This window comes from Neophocaena asiaeorientalis, unplaced genomic scaffold (assembly GCF_003031525.2).
Source record: "Neophocaena asiaeorientalis asiaeorientalis breed wild unplaced genomic scaffold, Neophocaena_asiaeorientalis_V1.1 scaffold678, whole genome shotgun sequence".
In the NCBI taxonomy this organism is placed as follows: Eukaryota; Metazoa; Chordata; class Mammalia; order Artiodactyla; family Phocoenidae; genus Neophocaena; species Neophocaena asiaeorientalis.
The window spans coordinates 1,089,287-1,106,991 of record NW_020175038.1 but is presented as its reverse complement, the minus strand read 5'-3'; the positions used below and the strand labels follow the sequence as shown (position 1 = coordinate 1,106,991).

Here is a 17,705-nt window from a genome sequence, read left to right as displayed (position 1 = left end):
CCGCTCACGCTTCGCAGCCTGCCTCTGGGTGGCGTCCACCAGCTTTATTATTTAATTCCATTTCTAATAGTTTAATCAAGCATTTACAAGAATATCCAGGAGGTTCTCCCATTAATTATGCCTTCGCAGCCTCTCCCACGCGCGGCAACTCCCGTTCCCACCGGGCCCTGCAGTAAGTAAGCCCCTCGGGCTCCGGGGCCCCGGTACCCGCCGCACTGGCCCAGGCGCAGAGGGCGCCTGTCAAGTGCCTGCACTAGGCTCGTCGGCTGCCTGCGGCGGTCCCACGGATCCCACCTCCTGTTGCCCCCCGTCAGGGAAAGCCGGGGTGACAGGTTCGAGGACTGGCCCCTCGGCTGGGGGTTCTGGCGCTGGAGCTGTGACCTCGGGGACTAGCGCCTTGTCGTCTAGACAGAAGGCCATCTCTCTCTTCGGCAGGATAAAGGCCAGAGGCTCCTGGACGACGCTGACGTTCACATGCCCCAGGTTTCCGTACTTGGAGAGCTGAGTGGGTGGAATGCCTGGCCCAGATGGTAAAGAATAGAAGTGGAAAAAGCGTTTAATGAATTTAATTATGTGTCACAGGTAAAAAAACAAAAACAAAAAAACACTTATTAGAAGTAACGAACACAGTTACCATATTTCAATACAATAAAAATCACCTTTGTGATATGGGACAGGCACCTATGCAGTAAAGCCAGACTTTGAAAGTAATGGGAACAGCACAGTGCAGGACGGATGGAGAAAAAAAGCACCAGGAGAGCCTCAGCAGGCACTGGCTTCCCTGGACAGGCCCAAGGAAAAGCTGGGGGAGCAGAGAGCAGCCACTCTGCTAGTGGGATCACTGGCCCACTACCCTTTGGGAAATTGTGCCTCCCACACCCCCTTCACAGGCAGAGAGAGAGGGGGCATAGGGAAGGGAAGGTAAATTCTAAAAAATATTTTTAAAACACCATCTGTAAACATTTAATGTCAATGGAATCATACATTATGTGGTTCTTTTGTGACTGGCTTCTTCCACTTAGCTAGATATAAACATAATGTATGATTCTGTTGATATGAAATGTCCAGAAAGGGCAAATCTACTGCAACAGAAAGATTAGTGGCTGCCAGGGACTAAGGGCAAGATTGGGGAATGACCACAAATGAACACCGGGGATCTTTCTAAAACTAGATGGTAGTAACGGTTGCACACCTGTGTACACTTAATAAAAACCTTGAATTTTACAAATAGGTGAATTATTTAGTATGTGAATTATGTCAATAAAATAGTTTTAGGAATCTTTTCCCTTCTTTTACCTAAGGTCTGTGCCATCTGAGCTGGAGGAAAAAGGACTTGGAGACAGCGATTTAAATAAGGAACGAGGTCTTCCAGGAAGACAGTGCAGAACTGGACGAAGAGCTCTTGCTCCCCACTGCTGAAGGCAGCCTCTTCGGCACGATGGAAGGCCAAGATTACTTTTGTTACCTAAGAGACAAGGGCACCATCAATCACCGGGTTAGTCTATCACCATCAGCAGTATATAAAGCTAGGTACAAATGTGCACCCCTCAAGTTTTCATGAAGAAAGTTGTTCCAAACCGTACATGATATTATTATCTTGTTTAAATTCACAATTGTGGTCAATCTTCACAATTCTGTCACTTCACTGATGTATTTCTTATCCAACTAGTTTTATTACTAGTGCAGTTTCCAGTTCCAGTGGAGGAGCATCATGAAATTATACACAGAATACATTGCTTTTGGCTCCCATGGGAGATGGACCAGAACTATGGTGGATCCAGGAAGATGAAGCAACACTATAAAAGGCTTCTACTGAGTAAGGCCTCTGAAGTTCCACAATGCTAGAACCACTAGAAAATTGTAAAGGAGGAAAAAATAGAGCTGGAAAAGAAGTTCCACATACAAATAACAGCCTAGCTGACATTACAGGCAGGGTCACAGTGACAGGGTTAAGAACATAAAGTCTGGGGAATTCCCTGGCAGTCCAGTGGTTAGAGCTCTGTGCTTTCACTGCCAAGGGCCCAGGTTCAATCTCTGGTTACAAGCCAAGAGGCACGGCCAAACAAACAAATAAATAAATAAATAACGAACATAGACTCTGGTGCCAGAGTCACCAGAGTTCTGGGCTCAAATTCCAGCTATGCCACTCACTGGTTCTGTGGCCTCTAAGTGATTACTTAAGCACCCCACGCCCTCTGTGCCTGAGTTCCCTCATCTATAAAGTAGGGCCAGCAACAGAACCTAACCTGACAGGGTTATGAGAATTAAGTTTTAATATGTGTAAAGTATGATAAATTACGTGGCATGAAGTAAGCTCTAGATGAATATTAGCTAATTACTATTATCTGAATTTCACTGACCCTAAAAGGCTTCATTGCTCATGCTTCCTTGGTTTTTTTTTTTTTTTTTTTTTTTTGCGGTACGCAGGCCTCTCACTGTTGTGGCCTCTCCCGTTGTGGAGCACAGGCTCCAGACGCGCAGGCTCAGCGGCCATGGCTCACAGGCCCAGCTGCTCCGCGGCATGTGGGATCTTCCCGGACCGGGGCATGAACCCATGTCCCCTGTGTTGGCAGGCAGACTCTCAACCACTGCACCACCAGGGAAGCCCTCCTTGCTCTTTCTTACAGGAGGACATCCACAGAAAGATTTTATACAACCACATCACAACTGCCACCTGGCTGACAGCAACTGTAAGATGTCGTCAATTACAAGAAACACCCAATATCTAAAGATTTAACGTGTAAAAATGCACCATACTCGGATATTAGCAATATTGGTAGTATTACTTGTATTAGGCAGAATTCTAATATGGCGCTTGTAATCCCCGCCCCCTGGTATCCACTCCTTTGTGTAATCTCCTCCCCTTGAGTGCAGGCAGAATCTGTGACTTGTTTCTAACCCACAGAATATGGCGAAGGTGAAGGATTTGGCCGTTTTAATTAACGTCCCTGACTGGCTGATTGAATTAATGAAAAGGGAGGTTATCCTGGGTGGGCCTACCCTAATTAGATGAGCCTCTTAAAAGAGGGTTGAGGACTCCTCTAAAGGAGACTTAGCAAGGAGAGATGCTCTCCCATTGGCTCTGAAGAATCAAAAAGCCACACTGAACTGCCTATGGAGTGGGTTGGTCTCTAGGAGTTGAGGGCCTCAGTCCTACAACTGTAAGGAACAGAAATCTGCCACTGTGAGTGAGCTTGAAAGGAGGGGACCCTGAGCTCCAGATGAGTCCACAGCCTGGCCAACACCTTGACTACAACCTTGTGAGCAGAGGACCAACCCATTTAGGCTGTGCCTGGACTCCTGACTGACAGAAACAGACATGATAAATGTGTGTTGTTTTAAGCTGCTATGTTTGTGTGAGTTTGTTATGCAGCAATAGAAAATCAATATATTACTGAACCATTACTACAGGTGAGACACTTCATGAAAGGAGACTAACCAGAGCTTTTCAACCAGAAAAACCTCTAAAACCACACTAAACCAAAGTCAGCAGGCACCACTGTCACACAGACTGGTTTATTACAAAAGTCTGGCCACCTGTTACTAAAGGAGGCCCCAGAAGAGAGCCAACAGTATGTGCTCACCTTGGCAAGGGCGTCTTCCAGGGCCACAGTCACATCCTGCGCCAGGGCCATGGGGCAGCAGAGGCGCAGATCATTGAAGGCGACCAGAATATTGTTGAGGAAGCAGGCAAGGGGTGGGAAGTCTAAGAGCACCATGGGTGGCTGCAGGGTCCCCGGCTGAGTGACTGGAACAGCAGCAGGCAGGTTACTGCTGCTCAGGATGGCTGGAGTTGAGATGAGGGTGTAGGAGTTCATTTCATCCTGGAACTTCTCGACCGTTTCCTGAATTGCTTTCTGGAAAGTGCTGATAGCCACTCGCTGGAAAACAGGAGCTAACTGACCCCGGAAATCAGCCCCTACCCGGCTAAAAGACAGTCCAAAGTACATGCACTGGCCCAGCAGAGAGTCCAGACGGCTGCCTATCCCTCGGTTAAGGTCAGTCTCCAGCACCTGCAGGAATTGTGAGACTTTCTGCAGCACCCAGCCATGGAAGATGGCACTCTCATTCACGGTGTGCTCGCCCGTGGCAGGGGGCAGCAACGGGTCCTCGTCTGAGAAGATGGCACGGTACTGGGTGATAATATCGAACAGATGGACACGGCAGGCCTCGATGGTTTTCGTGATGTGGAAATAGGGATCATCACTGGGGATGGCAGTCAGGATAGAACGGAGCCAAGCATCTCGGGCCTGAAGAAACTTGACCCTCAACTCAGCCTCGGTGAAGACATCCATTTGCCGTAAGAAGCCAATGACACGGAGGCAGGCAGGGAGCTGGATGTTCGTCCTCAGTTGTTGGATCAGCTGGCTCAGCATCAGCTGCATGGACTGGCGCACTTCGTTCACAATGCCCTGACGACACAGGGGGTGAGTCACCACGCTGGGAAAGACACTCCCTGGAACCCATTCCACTAACCCTGAATACTGCAGACCAACATTCCCACTGCTGTCCTGACGTACGAAGTAGATTTCCTAAAACTGATGCATACAGGTTCACCAGCAAAGGTTTGGTTCACTGCGGCCTACGGGCCCTGCCTGGTTCTTCTGCCCTTACCTGCTTCCTAATGCTCTCCCCTTGCTCACTGCAATCCAGCCAGAATGGCTATCTTTATACTTCAAACACTCCAACTTCTTCCCTCCTTAGCCTGCTACACTTGTTCGTACCACTTTCTGGTTGGCTCTCCCCCATCTTCATGTGGCTGGCTCCTTCTCGTCATCTGGGTCTCAGCTTAAATGTTATCTCACCAGAAGAGCCTTTCCTGACCACTCTACCTAGAGTAACCCACCTTAGCCTCCTGCCCCATTCCCTGGTTTATTTTGTTAAGATACTTAACACTATCTGAAAGGATATTATTTATTTATTTGCCAACTAGCAGCTTATGAGAGCCAAGGCCTTGTCTTTGTTCACATTGTACCCCCAGCATCTAGATCAATGCCTGGCACATGATTAATATTTATCAGCTGACTGAATAATGAATGTATGTTTTATGATCAAGCCTGCCTTCCTTGCAGAAACTGATGTGAAAAATGCAAGGAGTTTCCCTAAGGTTTCTGCCTAAACGGTCAGTGATGACCACAGAATTACTGATCACAAGAACATCAGCTTGAGTCCTCTCTGGGCAAGTTGGCTACCTGGATGACAGGGATGGAGGAGTATTTCCTTTCCAGTCGGCGTACGTAGGCTGCAAGCTCCAGGGCCTCTTCATAATAGCTGTTCCGGACACAGGTGTCCATGAGCTGAGGGATCTCCAGGATTTCCAGGATTTCTGTGTGCCGGTTTAGAGTCAGGGTGTTCATTCGGCGATTGGAGCTGATCTCCTCAGCCTCTTTCACAAAATTCCTAGTAACAATCAGGAGTACATTGGTGGTTCACTGCTCTGCATCCAAGTCTTCGCTACAAATACCAAGCACTTACTATGAACTGAGCACTGGGCTGATTTATCTGATTTAATCTTCACACCAACCCCATTAGATAAGTACTTTTACCCTTGAAATTTTAATCCCAGAGATTTTAAGCAACTTGTCCAAGATCACACAACTAATAAGTGATAAAAAGATTTGAACCCAGATCTGCCACTTAACAAGTTGTAGCAAGGTACTTAGGCTCTCTCAACTGTTTCTTCATTGGTAAAATAGTAACAGGACCCACCTCCTAAGGATGTGAGGATTAAATGAGATGATGTGTATAAAGCATTTAACATAGGACCTGATATGGAGTAAATGTTCCTTTAATAACAGCTATTCTTATTATTTTCATAATGCCCTAACTAGCCTAGAACTACAGCCTTACCCCCAAGTTCCCTCAGCCTCTTAATCTCCTATGCTATGGTCCAACCTCAGTTCCTGCTACAGTCTCCATTTCTTCTCGGTAACTGCAGACACCTGCTTTGTGAAGCCCTCCATCTATTCTAAGGGATTGGAAGAGTATGAAAGCTATTTTCAAATATTCAAAGACTCAAAAGAAAACTTAAACTTTTATCACGAAAGACTGGAAGGCAGAATTAGGGATAATGGATTAAGGGTCGAGGGAGGGAGAATATGGGTCAAAAAGGAAGATTTTTTTTTTTTTTGGATGATTTTTACTGTCCCCAAACGGGAGGATTTCCTTGTCAGCCTCCTATCAATGAACGGTTTAGAGCAGATGACCTCTGGTCCAAGCTGTTGTGTGTACATGTGTGTTGTGTGTTTGTGTTGTGTGTATAGGTTTACATAAATATGCACATATGTTAAGCTGACAATTGTAGAGTATTATGTCAGACCCAATGATAAGTGCTTTGCATGGATTCTATTTAGTGCTCACAACAGCCCTATGAGAGAGGGACGTGCTGCTGGGTTCCAATTCTGGCTTCGAAACTTACTAGCTGTGCCCTGGGACGGTCACTAACCTCTGTGTCTTAACTTCCTCATACGCAAAATGCAAATAACAATACCTACCTCGAAGGCTGCTGTGCAGTTTAAATGGATTAATGAAATGCTCAGAGGAGAACCTGGCATATGGTAAGCGCTATCTAAGTGTTAGCTATTTCTATCGTCGTAAATGATAGCGATTACAGGTATTAAAAGCCCCTTTATAGCACCGGACCCGCCGCACCTGCAGCTCTGTTGGAAGCTGGGCAAGCGGTCGAGCAGGCGGCCAAGCGACTCCTCCACGTCGCCAAAGAGGCGGTGGATGCGCTCGGTGCACTCGGCGCCGCGGATGAAGGTCTTGTAGTTGGCGAAGGCCAAGTCGCGCGTCTGCTGCAGCAGCTGCGCTCGCTCCTCGGCCAGGCGGTCGGGCTCGCGCCGCAGCCGTTCCAGTCCCGAGCCGCTCAACTCCCTGAGGTAGCGGCCCACGTCGGGCCGCTCCCGCCACTGGGCCTCCGGGAAGCGGTCCCGGAACAGCGACGCCAGGAGCCCTTCATCCTCCACCTCCCCGAGAGCAGCCGCGGTGGCCGTCGCTGTGGCCGAGGCCTTAGTCGAGAGCGGGAGAGTCGCTGTTGCCGCCATCTTCTCAGCAGCAGCGTCACTTCCCCTCCCGCTAAGCGAGGGCGCTGACTCCGTAGAATCGAAAGCAGCCGGGGCGTACTTCCGGTCTCTATGGTTTCTCATCAGGCCCGCTTTCTTTCCCCGATAGTCGTCCAGGTTACGGGGCGCTAGCGTGGGGAAACGACTGGAAAGCAGCTAGAGAGGCAGGCTTTGAGGTTGCCAAGGAGCGGCTGATCTTCCGTTTCCGGTAACTGAGGCACGAGGATCCGGCGTTCCAACCCAGCGGGAAAATGCGGCCTCTGACTGAAGAGGAGACGCGAGTAATGTTTGAGAAGATAGCAAAATAGTAAGAGTGCGCGGGGCAGAAGAGGGAGTGTGTGGGTGGCGCGGAGGGGCGTGGGTGGAGCGGGGGGCGCGGTGCCGGGATGAGTCCGGGCGCGGCCTCTAGTCCTCCTTTTGCTCTCAGCATCGGGGAGAATCTGCAGCTGCTGGTCGACAGGCCCGACGGCACCTACTGTTTCAGGCTGCACAACGACCGGGTGTACTACGTGAGGTGAGGCGGCGCGGGGCCGGATAGGCAGCATGGAGCCGGGTGGGGTCCTGGGTCCCTCCAGCCTCCCTCATCTGACACTGCCTTTTTCTTTATCCCTTCAGTGAGAAGATTTTGAAGTTGGCCGCCAACATCTCCGGTGACAAGCTGGTGTCGCTGGGGACGTGCTTCGGAAAATTCACGAAGACCCACAAGTTTCGGTTGCACATCACGGCTCTGGATTACCTAGCACCGTATGCCAAGGTTTGTGGGGTGGTGTCAGTCCGCCACTAGGGATGGAGGAAGTCTAGGCTGAGGGCCACATCAGAAGGCAGAATTGGGCACCTTTTCTGCGACGGAGTCGCTGACGGTGCTTAGGGTCAGTGCCAGCACCTGGAGATGTGTGTACATCTTGCTGCCTGGGCGTGGTCGGGGCTCAGGTGTAGGAGCCCTGTGTGGCCGCGTAGTGGTAGTTATCTCCAGTAGAAACTGAAAAGCCTATGCAGACCCAGCTCAAGACCAAAAACCAAATAGGTGGCTGTGAAGAGGAGCGTAGTGGGGTACAGAAAAGAGCTGTTAAACTGCCCATGGGAGAAGTTGATTGTAGAGTCGAGGTAAGAACCTCCTGGCTGGTCTCTTCACGGGGTGAACATATTAAGGGAAGCATGACTCTTTCTCTCTTTTCTTTAAAATTCATGTTACAAGACAGACGAACCTCACAGGTGACATATATAGCACGGGGCATATGGTCAGTAATACCTTAATAATCTTGTATGGAGACAGATGACACAGATACAGTAACTTTGTATTATTGTGATCCTTTTGTAATGTATAGAAATATCAGATCACTATGTTTTGCACCTTCAACTAACATAGTATTGTAGATTACTATACTTCAACTGAAAAGAAAATAAATAAAAGAACCAAAAAAACTTAGTTCATAAGGGATAAAAAGAAGGAAATTAACCATAAATCTAGCAGTTAGCCTATCTGCAGGGGTCTAACTATTTAGCATTTTTATGTCTCTTGGATTTAATTCTCTTTTTTACAGTATAAAGTGTGGATAAAACCTGGAGCAGAGCAATCCTTCCTGTATGGGAACCATGTGCTGAAATCTGGACTTGGTCGAATCACTGAAAATACTTCTCAGTACCAGGGAGTTGTGGTGTACTCCATGGCAGACATCCCTTTGGTGAGTAGAGATGGTTGCTGTTAAAAAATCAAGTATCTTTTTATTCAAGATGGATGTATTTTCAGTCTGCGCTTGAGAGACTAAATTCTCAGCACCCTTTGAATTCTTCAAAGAACTGTATCTTTTCGTCTTTGTTGTTTCCAGACCTCAATACGTACTTATTGAATGACTTGAGTGAATCAGTGTCTCTTCTTTTGAATCCCAGGGTTTTGGGGTGGCAGCAAAGTCTACACAAGACTGCAGGAAAGTAGACCCCATGGCGATTGTGGTATTTCATCAAGCAGACATTGGGGAATATGTGCGGCATGAAGAGACATTGACTTAAAACGAAATCATCGCGAGGACTTGTGGCTGTGTGGAAGGGCCTAGCTTTGTTTCCTGTGTCTGTGTAGGCTCCACCATCATGTTGAATTTTGTCAACACTGTGACTTCTTCAGGGACTTCTTAGTTTAATATTCTGTTATGGACAAATGCAGGCTGGATTCTTATTATGCAGAAATGGCTCAAAAACGGGGTTTTGGATCTTTGTGATTATGACTAACTAGAATGCTGTGTTTTATATTTGAATCAGAGGGCTTCTTGTTTTGAGTAACAGGTTCTAAATTGTTGGAACTGAGGACAAGAATAGCGTATTGTTATCTGTGATAACACTGTTTTCCAAACACATGATAAGAACGTAATGAATTTTCTTTTTTATTAATACTATGAAAGATAGATATTCCCATCAGAATAGTAGGTCATGTGTGGAATTTTACAAATGAAATTTGGATAAAACAGTAAGAGCAGTTTATTCTGCCGATTTTCTTTACGGTAGGTGCTGTGTAGTGTGGGAAAAAAACTTGGATTCAAACACCAGTTCTCACATCTACCAGCTGTATGGCCTTAGATGAGTCATTAAACTTTAATAAGCTTCATTTCCTTCTGTTTCAAAAAGCAGCCTAGCCGTCTTCCTAAGAATAGTTTTTAGAAGTGGAAATCGTGATCGTAAAGCATCTAGCACAGTGCCTGGCAAATGAGAGTGTTGAATAAATGGTAAGAGTTATTTCTGTAATGTTTATACTGAGTATTTCTGTTACTAAGAGTAGGATCTTATGAACATAATTTGATTATATTATCTTGGCTTTTACAAGCAGTTTTCTCACTCTTTTTCTTGAATGGTATGATCCCAGGCTGAATGTTATTTTTATCACCTTGATTTCTAAAACAATTTCTCTTATAAATCTTTTCAGTTTTTTTTAATTAAAAAAATTTTTTTATTGTAGTATAGTTGACGTACAATATTGGGTTAGTTTCAGGTGTACAGCAAAGTGATTCATTTATACATATATTCTTACAAATCTTTAATTACATGACTGGACTGGACAAAATGCACTACTCAGAGACCCTGAAATAATAATTTAGCTCCTCCATCCTTCTCCCATGCCTTCCAAAATTATTTTTAGAATTACTAAAATATTTTTTAGTGAAAAACATATCACAGACAAAAAAATTTTTAAGTACCTGTATTGTAAAGCAGTTTCTTTAGTGCATATACTGCTTAATTTAACTTCCAAAGGTGACATCTCTAAAAACAAATCATTTTTCAATTACAAAAAAGCACTCTACCAACTCCGGTTTTTGTATGCAACATATAAAACCCAGTTTTATATGTTTTCGTCCCATATTTTTCAACTTTTCTCCTTTCCAAGGTTCTCTGTTAATTTCTAAATAGACATAGTGAAGGTTAAGGGGCTGCAGTACGATGGACACTATTTTGATGGTAGCATTTAGTGTGTACTTTAGAAATAGTCAACGTCAAAACTTTACACACTTTTATTTATTGCTATTTTGCCTGTGTAGATGAGAGCAATAGGCTACAACTTTCTAACAAGAAAAATTGATTTTTTCCCAATAACTTTACAAAGATTTGAGAGAGCTTGTGCCCCAGAAGAAAAGAGCCAGGGCACTGTAGTTGTTCGAGCTTAGCATCTTGGCTTCTTTGTGTCTGTAGTCGTTGGGATGTTGAAGAGACGCTTCAAGAAATACAGCTGCAGGATCCCAGAAAGAATAATAACAAGGCTCTGGGCTGTCGACCACCAATTCACATAGTTATAGTTTGACTGGAGTAGGAAAAAGTCAGCCATTTTTCTCATGCGAGCGAAGTTGTAGTATCGCCACATGTGAAAGATATTGTTCTGCAGCTTTCGTGTACTCTTCTGCAGGACAGAAAATGAAATACAGAAAGCGTTCCTCTGTAACCTCATCTAGCCTCCCCTGGGTACCCACCAGCACTAACTTAGTTTATCTGGAAGTGAGTAACTTACGATTTTATAATATGTTATAAATTGGCTATTGGAGTTGTTGATAAATGCTAGTTTTGTTGTCTATGAAAAAATGGCCTGGACTTCAGTTATAAAAAAAATAATTTTTATAATGAAAAACTTCAGTGCTAAAACTAGAAAGTTCCTCCAGATTATCTCTAGATTTAGACATGTACTCAGCACATCATTGCTGTTCTGGGTGATGTCTTCTGTTCTTTGTATATGGTAAAAGATAAGGGCCTGCAAATTTTTATGGAAGGGCCAGACAGTAAATATTCTAGGCTTTGCAGGCCATACAGTCTCTTGCAACTACTAAGCTCTGCCACTGTAGCACAAAAGCAGCCATAGACAATGTGTCCAGTTAGCTGTCCCTCATTATCAGTGGGGAGATGGGTTCCAGGACCTGCAGAGGATGCTGAAGTCCCATAGTCAGCCCTCCGCATCTGCAGGTTCTGCATCTGCAGATACAGAGGGCCAACTGTAATTGTCAAATGAGCATGGCTGTGTTCTAGTCAAACTTCACTTACAAAAACAGGCAGCGAGCTTTTGTGCATCAAGCAGACTATCAAGAAAGTCAAGAGAGATCCCAGAGAATGGGAGAAAATATTTGCAAATCATATATCTGTTAAGAGACTTGTATCCAGAATATATAAAGAACTCTTAGAACTCAATCATAAAAAGACAAATAACCAGATTTTAAAATGGGCAAAGGATTTGAATAGACATTTCTCCAAAAAAGCATGCAAAGATGCTCAGTGTCAGGGAGACACAACTCAAAAATCACAAGATACCACTTATACCCACTAGGATTGCTATAGCAAAAAAGACTATAACATGTTGGCAGGGATATGGAGAAATTGCAACACTCATACACTGCTGGTGGGAGTGTAAAATGGTTTAGCCACTGTGGAATGTAGCAGTTCCTCAGTGAAGGTAAAAAGTTACCATATGTGCCAGCAGAGTATACCGCTTATATGTGTACAGAGATGAAAGCATGTTCACACAAAAATTTGTAGGCAAATGCTCACAGCAGCATTGTTCATGATAGCCAGAAAGTGGAAATAACCCAGATGTCTACCGGCTGATAAGTAGATAAACAAAATGTGTTGTTTTAAATATACAATAGAATACTATTCATCCAGAAAAAGGAATGAAGTATTAATACATGGTACAATGTGGATGAACCTTGAAAACATGCTAAATAAAAGAAGCCAAAGACAAAAGGCCACATTGTATGATTCCACTTATATGAAGTGTACAGAACAGGCAAATCTATATAAACAAAGTAGATTAGTGAGGGATTACCCAGGGCTGAGGGGCATGGGGAACACAGTGAATAATAGGTCTGCAGTTTCCTTTTGGGGTGATGAAACTATTCTGGAATTAGATGCTGGTAATGGTTGCAGGACCTTGTAAACCACTAAACTGTACACTTAAAGTGGGGAATTGTATCTAAGTTAAAAAACAAACAGGCAGTGGGCCAGATTTGGCCTGGGAACCGTTGTTTGCCAATTCCTGGTATAAAACAAGTGAGGAATTTCAAGAGCTCCAAGTCACAAAATTAATTAAAGGCTTCAAATCCCTTTGCCTGTTTGTTTTCTACCCAAATGAGCCCTCACTCTGATGATATTACTCCCATAATTCTAATCTTTCCTCCAAATTTAAAGTCAGTTTCCATGGATGTTTCTCTCTCACAAAACAATTACCTCAATTGCATCCAAAGTATCATTCAGTTGTTTTCTTTCATTCTTCTCTTTGTGGTCCATCTCAGGCCCCTCATAGAAGACTCCAAAATTGAGGTATACTTGCACAGAACCAAAGTGATTTTGCTGATTTTTTAGACAAAGCTGATAAAAACCTGTAGGAATCCCTAGATCATTACCAAATCTTGGTCTCCCACCCTCCCACCCTCTAGATTTCCCTGGAGATAACTGTTGTCCGGTGTTAAATGTGCTACTATAGCACCTTCTTTTTACTTAGGAAGTACAAAATCCAGTTTTTGATGTGGAAGATACTGATCTTACGTGAAACTTATTTTACTAATTATTTATAATACTGTTTTGCCAAATATTAGTAGCTTTAGCTCTATGTTGGATAGAAAATGTTTTCTTCCTCTTTTTCAACGTATAATTCCCACGTCTCTTAAGGAATTTCTGATCAAGAAGAGCATATTAAGAGTATAGTGTTTGCTTCTTGCATACCATGAGAGTTGGGATATCATTTGAATTTGAAAGTAGGGAAAAAATGTATGCTTTGTGAATGAAAGAAGCTATCCTACTGGGGTAACTTCCTGCAAGGTGGTCTGTATGGGGGCTGATGATTGGGGTATGTACTGGTGCTTGTTCTCAACTGGGGTCACCTCCCCACGTGTGGTGATGGGGGAGGAGTGAGGAGGAGCAGGGTTGGAAAGGTGTGGCAGTGTATTTGATTGTCAAAATGACTGGAAGGCACTACGTAGGGGCCAAAGATGCTGCATAATAATGCTGAATATCCTGTGCCACTCAGTGATTCTCTTACGTCCCTGTTGAGAAATAGTCTTTTTTTGTGCACCTGGCAGGTAGAGAGGACAGTTCAAACTGACTGGTGCCGTCCAGGGTGAGGACAGGCTCGATCTGGCTGTAGGAATTTTCTGGTGACTGGAGAAGTGCTTTGTTGTAGAATGCGGATATTTTTCATGGCCATGCATTTCCTTGTGTTCTGCGTTTTGGTAACTGGCTCAAGTGTTTTGATGACTGAAAAGAAATACTGTCCCATAATAAATTTATTAATTGGAATTCTGTATCATAAGTGGGTCTGCCTGTTTTGATCACTTTCTAATAATCTGGTTCGTTGGAGATGATAAGATAAAATCGAGCTTCTGGACCCTGGAGTTATAATAATTAGTCACCTGGAGACTGCTTCCAAACTGCCAGTGGACTGCTGATTAATGTCCTTGGCCATTGGCAGTCTCCAGGAAATCTGGTTTTTGGTGTTGAAGGCTAAATCTTTTTCTTACTATTTCACCATCCATATGTGGAAAAGCCAGAGCTTTTACATCTCAGGTACTTAATTAATTTCAATATTTCCTCATTATTTTCCCAATTTCAAAGAAATGTATGATTATTATAATAGCCGTGATGACGAAAACAGACCTGTCTCTTGGGTGGAGAAGTTAATCTGGCCCCGAACATTCTTAGTGGTGTCTATAAGGAAACCCTGTGGGGTATGTGCAGTGGCAGCAACATGCCGGTCATGTGACATTCCCAGTGTCCGCTGAACCTGCGGAGACACATTAAAGAGGGAGAAAAGCTCCTGCTGCATCATCAGGAAGCTAGCTGAATGGTAAGATTGACATCCAGTGACCATCAGCACAGTGGTTCTCAATCAGGGATGGTACTGCCCAACCCCCACTTTGAATTTGGGCTGAGACGTTGCCCTGGTGTTGTGAGTTGGGGAAGAGGGGCGGGGACAGCAGTGCTGAACAGCCTGCCATGTTAGAAATAGTAAGCAGGACAAAGAAATGACCCAAATGCCAATAGCACCCCTGGTAAGAAAACACGTCTCAGACCATGCAGCTGACATGTTGGTGTATATGAATCTGGCTGTAGAGTTCTTGGCAGAACTCACTTGGTTTTGACCTCTCCAGTGGTATACCAGATTTGGGCTTATTTGATGCTTGACAGTAAATAAATAAGGCATTCAATAGGTACTTGCCTCCAAGCTGCGTCTTGATAAGCCCAGGCTACAGTGACCTGACTAGTAGCTACTATTCTATTATAAATTCAGAGATAAGAAAAATCTCTGATAGGTTAATTTAAAATAAATTGTAAGTTACATTGGAGTAGAATAAGATCAACATAGTCTTTTACTCTGTAAACAAAATTTAGAAAGTTAATAGGTTTCTAAGATAAAGAACAAAGGAAATGAACAGCTTCTAAGTTTACTGTTGAGCAGAAGACCATCCTTGGGCACAGCATGGATTAAAGTACTTGGCCTGTGAACAGGCAACTTGAAAACATTTACCTTCCTAAAAGCAACAGGTCTGACTGCATAGAGAAGCCTTGAGTTACTGATTCTCCAATTTGCTGGAATTACCCCTGAAGGCAAGGGTGTAAATGTTGCTCCCCCAACCTCATAAACTGAAGCGTCTTTGAAATCTCTGGGTTTGTCTCCAAAGTTCATGTGACTTTTCATTCAACTTGGTACCATATCCATATTATTTTAATATTTAAAAAATGGATTATTTCGCCTCTCATCTCTAAACTCGAGTAAGTGTGATGATTACCTCTCCAGGAAGAGGCACCCGGTTTGTCCCATGACTTTGAGCACACTTCCACAGCCCCCAATTTGAGAAGCCAAACCATATGTTTTAGTGATTATTCATCCATCAGGAGTTTCCATTTAACTGCAGGTCTGTTTCATTAACAGGTGGGGAGTCACAGCATAATAAAGACAACTAGGACCTTGTGTTCGTTTAAAACCTGACCCTCTTTACAAAAGGAAATGAACAAACAAGAAAAACAAGTCCCCAGTATGACCCACCTCATAACTGAAATAGAAGTATCCAGTCTGGTGGGCAAATTGCCAAAAGCATTCTGTGCCTCCTGGAGGGATCACGATGGCAAAGTCGTATCGATCCGCACCACGGAAGAGGGGCTGGTCCCCAGAGCCACTAAGAGGTTCTGTCTTCTGGCTCCTTGCAGAGCTCACTAGGTTCAGAACCACCAGTCCAGCACCAAAGAGCAAGGGGAACATGCTGCTCTCTGGAGACTGCTCTAACTGCTTGCAGCAGCCCAGTGGAACCAAGCAGTTTAGACAACTGCTGGGATAATCATTAACTCTGCAAGTCACACATAGGCCAGTCTCAGGGCCACACATAGATATTCCAGAATAGAACTGGCATGGTACCCCACGTTTGGCTCACAGGAAAGAATTTTGCTTGCACCTCAAAAACTCAGTGGCTTACCAGACCTACATCACGGGTGCTAGGTAGAATCTATTACTTCAGAAGAGAGATTTCCACCCCTCCTCTGGGCTGTCATTTTTCAGTTCTTGCCTCTTGGGGGTAAACGTTAGGCAAATTTATTTACAACCACCTGAATGTACAGACTCATTTCTCGGTACACAGTGGCTGGGGAGATTTTTCTCATTCGTATCAAATTGCTAGATGATACGTGTCCCTCCTATAAGACGTGAGGGGCAACACCTGTTTCAACAGACCTCTTTCTGCCCAGTGCTACAGTTTAGGAGAGCAAAGCACAGTATGGAAGTGTGTGTAAAAATTTAAATGGATGAAGAATGAGCAAGAGACAGTGGTCAAACCCCTCCACTGATAATCCTAATTCTGCTACCTTCCACCTGACTGATACAGTCATCTAAAGCTATCCAAAATCCACTTAAAGACTATTATAGGGACTTCCCTGGTGGCGCCGTGGTTAAGAATCTGCCTGCCAATGCAGGGGACACAGGTTCGATCCCTAGTCCAGGAAGATCCCACATGCCGCGGAGCTACCTATGCCCGTGCGCCACAACTACTGAGCCTGCGCTCTAGAGCCTGTGAGCCACAACTACTGAGCCCTCGTGCCACAACTACTGAAGCCAACGTGCCTAGAGCCTGTGCTCTGCAACGAGAAGCCACAGCAATGAGAAGCCCGCTCACCACAACGAAGAGTAGCCCCGCTCGCCGCAACTAGAGAAAGCCCGCATGCAGCAACAAAGACCCAGTGCAGCCCCAAAAAATAAATAAACAAATAAATAAAAAGACTATTGTTCAAACCCTTGATCTTTCTTTTATCTGTGGCTTCTTCAGCACCCACAGGGGGAAGAAGGCTGACTTCATGGCGGAGACAGTTACGTGCATCTTATTTTATTCTCACAACAGCCTACAAGGGAAGTACTATTACCTACTACATTAGAGATGAGGAAATGGACATCCAGAGATTCCAGTGGCTAACTCACCATCTCCAAGCACAGCTGGCACAGCTGGGGCCCTGAGTGGGCCTCAGACTCTTACCCATCAGGACAGTGTGTCTGTTAGTCTCTGAGTTCTGACAATGTCTAAATGTTTTTGTCTCAGCCATAATCTTAAAAAACAAAACAGCATGAGTACCTTCTAACCAAGTATTGCTTCAGAAGGCATCACAGTGACTCCAAGTGGTAATACTTTACCTGTCACAGCTACGTGTTATGTTATGAAGAACACATTTCATAACTGTGTTCAGTTCCAGCAAAGGCCAGATGACATCACAGCAGTCTGGAGGCACAGAGGCTCTGCAGCAGTCTCACTAAGGTGAAGGTGGGAGAGACTGGGATCATTTCTCAGTACATAGTGGCACAGGCATCCCCACCAGAGTCCCACCACTGCCATAGTCCTAGCACTACTCATGTGGTGAGCAGTGACTTAGATTCAGCAAAACAATCACCAGTTCATAGTAAGTTGTATAGTTCTATAGAAACTGTAGGCAGAGTTTTATGTCTGTACACATTTTATAACATAATAAAGATAGCATTGAAGTTATGTTAAAAAATGTTAATAGATCTATGCATTTCTCAAATTTTGAGAAACACGATTAGGATATTTTGCTTCCTTAAATGTATCACAGTGTCATTCTTCTACCTAGAGAGTGCAATCTAACAATGTGAGAGTTGAAGGTAAAAAGCTTCTGGATCCTAAAGCTTGG

General features: G+C 44.4%; 3 protein-coding genes across 4 annotated transcripts; 1 reads left to right on the top strand and 2 right to left on the bottom strand.

Moving 5' to 3' along the window:
* Nucleotides 1-25: 25 nt before the first annotated feature.
* On the bottom strand, nt 26-7,064 carry COG8 (component of oligomeric golgi complex 8). Its single transcript, XM_024763081.1, has 5 exons — nt 6,652-7,064; nt 5,193-5,400; nt 3,585-4,412; nt 1,297-1,465; nt 26-518 (listed from the first exon to the last, which is right to left on the bottom strand). Exons 1-5 carry the CDS (start codon nt 7,044-7,046, stop codon nt 241-243), a joined length of 1,878 nt encoding a protein of 625 aa, XP_024618849.1. The 5' UTR covers nt 7,047-7,064; the 3' UTR covers nt 26-240.
* A 95-nt stretch (nt 7,065-7,159) lies between these two features.
* NIP7 (nucleolar pre-rRNA processing protein NIP7) lies at nt 7,160-15,640 on the top strand. 2 transcript variants are annotated; one of them, XM_024763080.1, is made up of 5 exons: nt 7,160-7,371; nt 7,492-7,578; nt 7,680-7,818; nt 8,606-8,746; nt 15,454-15,640. In XM_024763080.1, the coding sequence occupies exons 1-5, from the start codon at nt 7,316-7,318 to the stop codon at nt 15,508-15,510; spliced, it is 480 nt and encodes a 159-aa protein (XP_024618848.1). In that variant the 5' UTR covers nt 7,160-7,315; the 3' UTR covers nt 15,511-15,640. The 2 variants fall into 2 exon arrangements, with proteins under 2 accessions (XP_024618848.1, XP_024618847.1); XM_024763079.1 differs by lacking the exon at nt 15,454-15,640 and adding an exon at nt 8,952-10,007.
* Nucleotides 10,544-15,915, bottom strand: TMED6 (transmembrane p24 trafficking protein 6). The gene is made up of 4 exons (XM_024763078.1): nt 15,568-15,915; nt 14,178-14,304; nt 12,753-12,904; nt 10,544-10,941 (listed from the first exon to the last, which is right to left on the bottom strand). The coding sequence occupies exons 1-4, from the start codon at nt 15,901-15,903 to the stop codon at nt 10,708-10,710; spliced, it is 849 nt and encodes a 282-aa protein (XP_024618846.1). The 5' UTR covers nt 15,904-15,915; the 3' UTR covers nt 10,544-10,707.
* Between the last annotated feature and the right edge of the window lie 1,790 nt (nt 15,916-17,705).

What these genes read in the sequence shown, in the direction of transcription:
- COG8 (XM_024763081.1), bottom strand. Translation starts at nt 7,046, where the DNA reads ATGGCGGCAACAGCGACTCTCCCGCTCTCGACTAAGGCCTCGGCCACA. An exon ending in AGCTTCCAACAGAGCTGCAG is followed by an intron (nt 5,401 to 6,651) that starts GTGCGGCGGGTC and finishes GATTGTTACTAG; the next exon opens with GAATTTTGTGAAAGAGGCTG. An exon ending in CCTCCATCCCTGTCATCCAG is followed by an intron (nt 4,413 to 5,192) that starts GTAGCCAACTTG and finishes CTGTGTCGTCAG; the next exon opens with GGCATTGTGAACGAAGTGCG.
- TMED6 (XM_024763078.1), bottom strand. Translation starts at nt 15,903, where the DNA reads ATGTGTGGCCCTGAGACTGGCCTATGTGTGACTTGCAGAGTTAATGAT. An exon ending in ACTTCTATTTCAGTTATGAG is followed by an intron (nt 14,305 to 15,567) that starts GTGGGTCATACT and finishes GTGTCTCCGCAG; the next exon opens with GTTCAGCGGACACTGGGAAT. An exon ending in ATACTTTGGATGCAATTGAG is followed by an intron (nt 10,942 to 12,752) that starts GTAATTGTTTTG and finishes TCTGTCCTGCAG; the next exon opens with AAGAGTACACGAAAGCTGCA.
- NIP7 (XM_024763079.1), top strand. Translation starts at nt 7,316, where the DNA reads ATGCGGCCTCTGACTGAAGAGGAGACGCGAGTAATGTTTGAGAAGATA. An exon ending in TTTGAGAAGATAGCAAAATA is followed by an intron (nt 7,372 to 7,491) that starts GTAAGAGTGCGC and finishes TTTTGCTCTCAG; the next exon opens with CATCGGGGAGAATCTGCAGC. An exon ending in ACCTAGCACCGTATGCCAAG is followed by an intron (nt 7,819 to 8,605) that starts GTTTGTGGGGTG and finishes TCTTTTTTACAG; the next exon opens with TATAAAGTGTGGATAAAACC.